Source organism: Mustela nivalis (genome assembly GCF_964662115.1).
Source record: "Mustela nivalis genome assembly, chromosome: 4".
Classification (NCBI taxonomy): Eukaryota; Metazoa; Chordata; class Mammalia; order Carnivora; family Mustelidae; genus Mustela; species Mustela nivalis.
In genome coordinates this window covers 48,161,705-48,171,056 of record NC_139023.1, presented here as the reverse complement: position 1 = coordinate 48,171,056, position 9,352 = coordinate 48,161,705, and the positions used below count along the sequence as shown (strand labels likewise).

The window sequence follows — 9,352 nt, the reverse complement described above, 5'->3', positions numbered from 1 at the left end:
ATCCAATTGTAAAAGATCTACAATTTAACATCATTCCCTACTATTAATGTAATACAAATAAACATCTGTTTCAGAGGATAGGGTGTTTAAAAGGTTTCTCTAAGTATAATAAAAAGACCTGCTAAAAATGTGGTAACAAATCAGCCTTATGAAATGAACTTTAAGACGAAGAGAAAGCTATTCTTTCGTTATCCAGTCCTTGGAGAGCCAATTTTGAATGAAAACATACACTTTTATCCCATTAGATTAACCTAACAAAGTACCACACTATCATCTTAAAAATATTGCTTTAGTGACTATTTTATCTAAGGAGTAGTAGCCTTTGTGGAAAGATGCTAAATATGAAATCATAGTTTACTTACAATTAAAAAACAAAAAAGCCCCACACTTGAGAAGAAAAGAAGCCATATTTAGAGAGCCTAGAACAAAGATATCAAAGTGCTTTGGCTGAAATTAGTATAAATAGACTTTATTGAAGTCAGTGCCTCTGTACTGAGACAGAAGATTGTGTCTACATAAGCACAAGTTGTAACATTTCACAACTTCTAAAAGGAATGTCAACAATTACAACGATCATGCATACCATGGTCGATAATCACATTTTAGAAGCATTTTCAACCATTTCTAAAGAAATGCTTATAACATTGTTATATATAGAACTACTTTCAATAAACTGCAAAACATTGATCGACTTTTCCAGTATGAGCTACAGTGTCAACACAAAAGGGAGGCATAAATGTTTAATTTATGAAATCAGAATGGAATATTTACTGTAAAGAAAAATTAAAAAGCTTTCAAATAAAGGCCATTATTGAACCAACGTGAAGAGCACAACTTGAACTTTTGAGTTCATTCATCTTTTAAAGCTGTCCTCTGAATAACTTCAGTTCTAAGCACTGAATTCAGTACTGTGAATATTCCTTGGATTGAAGTTTGGCAATGATGCGGTCCAACTGTCTCTTTGCTTCACACTGTGGGAAATTGCTCATGTCATAATATTGAGGGGCAATTTTCACCAACCTGTCCAGAAGGGGGGAGAAATATTACCAAATTATCATTTAATTAAAGACTAGAGTTGCTAACAGGATAGGAATTACTCATTAATATATTGATGAAAAAAGGTAAATCTACAAATCCAAATCAGCATTATAACTACAAACGCCTAATCCGTACAAACACTGCTTTTAGAAGTGAATTACTTTCGCAAGCTGTAAAATTTTCTGATGTTGGACTTTCCATAACTTAAAAAAAAAGTTCAAGAAAAATCCTTTCAAAAACCTTTCTCACATTAATCTACAGATACTAAAATAAGGTCTTAATTTCTTCACTCTAGAACACTATTTTGACCAACCTCTCCAAGGTTATAGTAGTATAGGTTCTATATGAGAAATATCTTTGCATTCAAATGATTGTATCTTCTCAAAGTTTACTAACCATAAATATAGATCTACACTCCAAAGAATACACTTGACTGAATCTTTTTTAATGTTTAGCCATACAATTTTTTCTCAACAAAGAATTTAAGATAAAATGGTAATGTCCTACACATGTGTCAAAAGTCATAAATCTGTGTAGGAAAGAAGCCTCACAATATCTAGCAAGTGACATCAACTAAAATTAGTGCTTTCAGTCCCACCATTCTTGGCTGACATCTCCTATCTTAAGTTCCAGAATGGACTCTGGTAAACCAACCAACCAACCAACCAAACCAAAAACCAGACATACAAAAGGGGAGTGGTGGTAATTTTGCTTAAAATAACACAATCAGTTCCTATAACAATCTATAAATCAAATATGCTAAGATACAACAAGACGTGTAATTTCTATGTTTGCTTACTGACTCTCTTTAAAGCATCAACATATAAATAGTTCAGAGCTAATGATAAAAGACTGTTTCAAGTACAGTATCAGGAGACTTGGGTTGATCACAACAAAATAGTTCCTAGGACACTCCTTAAGCTAGTCTACTATAATTTTATATTTGGCTTCAAATCCTGCCCATGCCCATACCAATAATCCCACCATCCTCTTAGCAAAGCAAAGATTCTAAAGAGATCAAACATTCTATCAGATCAAGGCCCCATACCTAAACATGGGAGCACATGAGAAAGAACTTTCAGTTCCAGGATAGGACTAGTGCAACCAAGTCAGATTCCATTCTGAGCAAAAATGCTAACAAAAACTGTTAGAACAAAGGGTGGTACTTACCATTCTGGCTTGATATCTGTACACGTCCGGATGTAATTCTTTGTTGTAAGAACAAACTCATTATAAAGCACCCATTCAGGCTTGTGGTCAAGAACAGTAGAGGGATGCAACTGAACCACCTGGTTATCTTTCACAGTTAAGTAATGCCCTGTTCGTTCTAAATGTGCCACCTGAAACCAAAATCCAGTAAATTAATACAATGCTCTTGATGTGCTATTTATAAAGCAAAAGTGGTATAAAGCTACCTATGCAATTAGAACAGGAAGGCCTCAACTTTTGCTTTTTATTCAGGGGCTACACTTACTTATCACTGCCTTATAAAGCAGGGGATCAGCAAATTACTGCATGCCAAATCCAACTCATTGTCTGCATTTGTTAAGGCCTATCAGCCAAATATGGTCCATATGTCTTTAAAGAACTGGGGGGCGGGGACAACAACAAAAGAACAGTAGTTGGTGACCAATGAAAATCATGTAATCTGAATCTCAGGGTCCATAAATAAAGTTTCAGTGGAACACATGGATGCGGATTTGACCATGGCCACATGTGCACTGAGAGGGCAGGCAGGGCTAAGCAGTCTGAAGAGTGACCTAATGGGCCCATGGAACCTTATATATACACTATCTAGTCTTTCCTGCCTTAATCTATCTAGAGGGGATCCTTAGTGCCAGCTGTGTATTAGATGAACAATTACTGGAACATTCATGATTACGACGGAAAAATAAAGCAAAAGGTAGTCTACAAAGAAAATATAACAAGAAAAGAATGGAGCAGGCAAAGGTGGCACGTACTTCTTGCCTCCATTTCTTCTATCTATAATCAAACACATCAACTGGTGGAACTTATCTACTATTTAATTAGCTAACACTGAAACTGATGATGATATGCCTTTTCTAATTCTAGAATTATAGTAATATGAAGAATGTGTATGAATGACAGAAATAAAAATTAATAAAGAACAGAAGAATGAACTCAATTTCCTTCAATAAATAATTACTAAGCACCTACTAGGTGCCAGGTACTATACTGGACACCCTGTTTCTAACCAAGTTTAACTTTCACAAAAGTAGAAATCTATACTGTTTGAGTGTGGCTTTACCAATCCTTTTTCAATTATAAGCAAATTTAAGAATATGTCAAAAAGAAGCCACTGTGTATTAGTATATATTAAACAAATATTAAGAACAAAGTGTCTAAAGAATGAATTTTCATACCTAGCTTTATTATTTCCCTAACTCTAATGAGCATGGGATCTTATATAAGGTGCCACAATAAAAACTCTTACTGTTACTATGATTTCAACTACAGACTATGCACCAATCAATTCTTATTTTGATTTTGTGCATTTGGGTCCATTCTACTTATTTAGCTCATCTGGCCTTAAGGCAGGCTACATCTTGCTTAACAGACATAGCCAAAATAGAGAATGAAGAAACAGGAGACAGAAGTGATGATTAAAATCAATCCAATCACAAGTAATGGATTGACTTGTTTTCAATTTTACCACCAGGGAATGAGTTTTTAAACAATTTGTTTAAAATCCCTTAAGGGGCGCCTGGGTGGCTCAACCTGGGTGGGTTAAGCCTCTGCCTTCAGCTCAGGTCATGATCCCAGGGGCCTGGGATCCAGTCATGCATCAGGCTCTCTACTCAGCAGGGAGCCTGCTTCTCCTCATCTCTCTCTGTCAAATAAATAAACAAAATCTTAAAAAAAAAAAAAAAAAAAAAAAAAGACTGCTAATTAAAGAGTAATTCCAAACCGATTTCTACACAAATGGATTACTAACTTTTTCATTTAATGAGTTAATCTGTCAATCTGTCACTCATTTTTTAAACACAAAAAATTTCTTGGTATATTATTTCAGTCCAAAATCTGGACATAACATTTAAAAATCAATATTCAGAGACATTCTTTAACTTGTTTAAGTAGATTTAAAGGGCTGTTACAGAAAGCAAGCACTATTATTAAACATTTAACATACATGCATGCATTATCCACATACCTGCATAAAATACCCAGTAACCAAAGCTTTTCTTATATTAATATAATAGTCCCTGCTTGTAAAGTCAGTACTTCGACGAGGCAAATTAAATCTGTCCATAATTCGTGATAGCTGCTGGCGTACATTATCTGCTGACATCAGGGACCTGTAGTTAATGAAGTTGTCATAACACCACTGAACCGATTCATGATCTACAAAGTTGGAGGGAGGGGAAAAAAGAGGGGACATGAATTATCCATATAGGTATATTATCTAATTAAAAAGAAAAATCAGTGCTTGCTTCGGCAGCACATATACTAAAAAAAAGAAAAATCATTACTAAGAATAAACTAAGTAATATAGAAAGGAGAATTAACCACATCAGTGTTATAAAAGAACCAAAATGTTATCAACATTTTGAAGTTCAAAATCAGAAATAGCACTAAGGTTTCTGGCTACTGGATTTTGTGATTTTGAATAAAGTATTCTTGATGAAGTTACATCGCCCATTAACACCCACCTGGTTGTTTCTCATATAGTCTAACAGACAAAGATGGGTTGAGGGAATGTGATAAAATGTCATGTCTTCCTCATTTTCAAAGAAGGATAGACTTAGATTAAGATTACCAAATACAATTTAGAAGTCCTAAAACTGAATTCAAATGACTACTACATAATTTTTATTTAACTACTTCTGAGCTAGAGCACAAATCTAGAGCTAAACATTTAAAAAAGTTTCACTGCAAACCATGTGCCGTTTAATGGAGGACAAACAAGATTTAAAATTTAAGTGGTAAAGCACTCTTTAATCCCAACCACCTATTTTTTTTTTCACTCCTCCCTCTGCCACCTCCCCTCTGGTAACCATCACGTTGTTCTCTGAGTGTTTCTTGATTTGATCCTATCTTATTTTTTCCCTTTGCTTGTTTTCTTAAATTCCATGTGAGTGAAATCATATGGTAGTTGTCTTTCTCTGACTTATTTCACTTAGCATTATACTCTCCAGCTCCATCCTTGTCATTGAAAATAGCAAGAACTCATTCTTTTTATGGCTGAATAATATTCCACTACCCCCCCAATCGTCTTTATCCATTTACCAACCAATGGACACTTGGGCTGCTTCTGTATGTTGACTATTGTGAAATACTGCTGCTAGAAACACAGGGATGAATGCATCCCTTTGAACAGCGATGAGCACAGGATGATATATGGAAGTGCCGAGTTACTATACTGAACAACTGAAACTAATATAACACTATATGCCAACTAACTAGAATTAAATAAAAACTGGAATAAAAAACTAAAGAACTAGACTATAAAAGCAAAAAAAAAAAAAATACAGGTGATATAGTTTATAAGGATTCTGGAATCCCCACTCATGTTTAATAAACAAGTCTTACTATTATTAATAAACAAAGCTAAACACTTCAAATAATTTCACTGTACGTATTTATTATCAAAGGGATATTTCTCTACTGATGAATCCTTGACAAGCTTCCAACCAATCCACTGTTTGTTCATTTAAGCAAAGAGCTCAAACTGCAGCATAATATAAAATATTATACAGTGACATTTTTATGTCCTGGAGAGTCACAATGGAAAACTTCATCATTTACTTCATAGGCCTTTTGATAAATAAACCTAAGAGGGTTACTGTGAAATGGGGGGGGAAGGGAAGGAATTTAAAATCTGAACTATGTTCATCCTTCTGCAGCTTCTGTAATAAATATTAATCTTTGGCACACTCTTTTCTCCTTAGTTCTAGGATTCTACCAATTGAAACATACAACATTTTAATTGCTTTTCAAAGGAACAACATATATTAATCAGTGTCTGCTTGTTACAAAATCAGCCACATTTCAGAAAGGATGGGTGGGCAGGTGAGGTAGTAAAATGGATCTTTTAAATTAAAGAACTGATGTGGTCATGTCATTAACCCATGTAGAATGAGAATAAGTATCCATCTGAACTTACTGACATTTAAAACAAAGCACCAACCAAATATCTTCAGGAGATAACACAAAGAGAAGAAAAGTATGCCTATGAGGCATCCTTGCTTATGCTGGTGCAATGCATGGAGCTGAAACGCAATGGAAATGTCCACACTGAGACAGTAAGAAAGGGGGCCCTTGAAAAGGGCAGCTGATTAGCATCCTCTGATCTGAAGTATAGCTTTTCTGAGGTTCTAAATTTCAGAACTCATATCCCCTAAAGAGAATACTCTTTAGGGTAACAAAATGGCAATTTTAAGTGGTCAAGATAAACACTATCTGGCAGTACTACAAGTACTTTCTAAATTTGTTAGAGTAAGTTGATAAATGGGAAAAATAAAATCCAAAATTGGAAATATTTTAAAATAATGCTAGCTATGAATTTCTTAACCAATATAGCAGAACTACTTTTAAGATCTAAAGTCAAATCATTTCAGAGTGAAATCAGACAGACAAATCAAGGTATTCCAAGATAATTTAAACCTAGTTGTCTCTCAAAAGTGTTATTTCAGAGATGCCTGGGTGGCTCAGTCAGTTAAACATCCAATTCTCAACTTCCAGCTCAGGTCTTGATTTTAGGGTCCTGAGACAGAGCCCCACAATGGGCTCCAAGCTCACAGTGGAGTGTGCTTAAGATTCTCCTCTCCCTCTGCCTCTACACACCTCTGCTCACATGCATGCCCATGTGTGCTCTCTTCTCCAAATTTATTTTCTAAAAGTATTATTTCAACATATAGTATATCAAGATGAATTTTAGCTTTTCTATGTAATCAGCCACTGTCATTGTTTCTGATAATATAGTTCCTCTTGACCAGTATCTGAAACACAGTTGCTATACTTAACGTTTCAATTAACAACATAACATAGCATCATTTAAAAATCATTAGTGAAAACACTCCAAATTCAATAAAGGGATATGAAATGTTCAAATATTATGTAGAGATCTAGGAGTCTGGTATTATTTTTAAAACAGCTCCCTTTATTTGAAAAGATGACAGGCAGTAATTAAAGGCTAAATCCTTTGACTACTGGGGACACTTTTATCAAATGTTCATTCTGTTTCCTTTGACCTTATTTATTACAAGTATTTGGAGTAAAAGGTCTAAAAACACCCATCAGCTTACCATCCCTATGGCAGTGAGAAGCATGTAGTAGACAAGGATCAAGCATCTAGAGAATGGATGCTACCTCTCTAATTCACGACACTCCTTCTCCTAGTCTTGCTAAGAAGTGGTAGGATAAAGCTTTTATAGATACCTACTGTTCAATATTTTCATAGAAAGCTCCCAACTACCAATATGTACATAAAGAAAAAAGCATTATTTACTAATTTTATCATGTGAAACAGTAAACTGCTCAAATTTCAAAAACTGAATTGTTACATTCATACTTAAAATCTAAATACACAGTTCTACACTATGAAACCTAAACTTCATTCTCAAAGCAACTGATGAAATCCAAATACACCAACTGCTGAGCTTATAGAACTTAAATAACTTTTAACAGTTATTTAAAAAGAGAACTTAAATAACAAAATAATACAATCTCCTAACTTAAAAGAACATTAAAATCTCTTGTGAGACATACATGGTAAAAACCCATGCTGCTCCATTAGAAATCTTTTAATTTCCACTTAAAACAGTATTTTAATGATCTCAAAGGATTTTGAGAACCAAGATGGACATGAATCTGCTCCTTCTCAGGCCCTTCCCCTCTGTAGCCTCCCCGTCAGTTAACAGGTTATGTGCCTGGTGGTCACATAGTCCACCACCAACCACGACGACACCACCTGTTTGATACACACAGGAATATAGTGTATTTCTTGGATTGATCTAAACTATATCAGGAATAGTCTTTAACATTATGCATCATCAGTACACTGGACACAAGAGGGATAAAATAAATGTTCTGAAGTCAACTGTGTACTGGCCTTCGTTTTTTATTTTGACCTGATTATTTGCCAATTCTATGCAACTCATAGCGAAGTTCATGTGTAACACACAGACGTGCAGCACTTTGGCAGCTATGCTCTTTGTTCCACTTACTGGCTCTGCAGCATTTTTGGATTCTGAGATAAATAAATTCAGCCTCACCCAAAAGAGATGTGCCAAAACGAACAGACCATTTTAGGAGTGTAAATAGATTTTTAGAAGATAACAAAAATGAGTTACAAATAAAACGACATGAAAAACCTGAATTTGAGCCACTGTATTTCACTGTTCTCAAACAAATGGAAAAATGTTTTTCATGTCACTAAACAGTCTCTGAAAACCATTTAAAGTTAGAACAGGGCACCTGGATGGCTCAGTCAGTTAACTGTCTGCTTTCAGCTCAGGTCATGATCCCTGGATCCTGGGATCAAGCCCCTCATTCTGGCTCCCTGCTCAGCAGGGAGTCTGCTTCTCCCTACCTCCTGCCCCCGAACTGTGCTCTTTCTTTCTCTCTCTCTTTCAAATAAATGTAAAAGAAGAGAAGAGAGAAGAAAAGAAAAGCTAAGCTTAGAATAGTATAGCATAAATCACTGAACCACCTATTTATTGGTGGGCATTAAGACAGTTCCCCCCTACCCTTTTTACTATCATATGTAATTTTGGGATGAAATCTTTTAATTTTATCTGTGTCCACTGGACACTGAAAGATAACTTCATAGATTATTTCTGGTTCAAAGGTGTGAATTTCTTCAGGTCTCAGTGACATAAAATCTACTGCTTTTCATAAAGACCACATCAATTTATATTTCCACCTCTAGTGTAGGATTGTTACACTAAACCCACTTCTACAGAGCTCAGGACTATTTTTCTGTAAGTTTTGCCAGTTTTATAGGTGAGAAAATGGTACCTCTCAATAATACTGCTCTTGAACTACAAATAGAGTTCATCTTTCTCCTCATGTATATGGACCACTTATAACCTGAGAATGGTCATTCACATCTGCAGCCCTTTTTTCTATTTTGTTAGTTTTATATTTACTTAAGAGCTATTTATTAGTAAAATTATTAAGCAGTAAAGATTCTATAAATGATACAAAACTATTCACATATAATGAATGAGAAGAAATAGGAAAAAAACGTACATAAAAATTATAGTTCAGTGGTAAATATTATACTATTTTATATTTTGTTTTTATTGCTCCGTATTTTCAAGTTTTCTTATAACAGGTATTTTCCCCCTGA

At 34.8% G+C, this 9,352-nt stretch overlaps 1 protein-coding gene across 1 annotated transcript in view; it reads right to left on the bottom strand.

The window, feature by feature from the left end:
- Positions 1 to 448: 448 nt before the first annotated feature.
- The window catches only part of DHX15 (DEAH-box helicase 15), a 57,797-nt gene continuing 48,893 nt past the window's right edge, over positions 449 to 9,352 (bottom strand). Inside the window, exons 12-14 of the mRNA XM_082727453.1 lie at positions 4,211 to 4,401; positions 2,209 to 2,378; positions 449 to 1,020 (exon numbers count right to left, since the gene is read on the bottom strand). Of these exons, the coding sequence (XP_082583579.1) occupies positions 903 to 1,020; positions 2,209 to 2,378; positions 4,211 to 4,401 (479 nt within the window). The 3' untranslated portion in view covers positions 449 to 902. The remainder of the gene's footprint in view (positions 1,021 to 2,208; positions 2,379 to 4,210; positions 4,402 to 9,352) is intronic.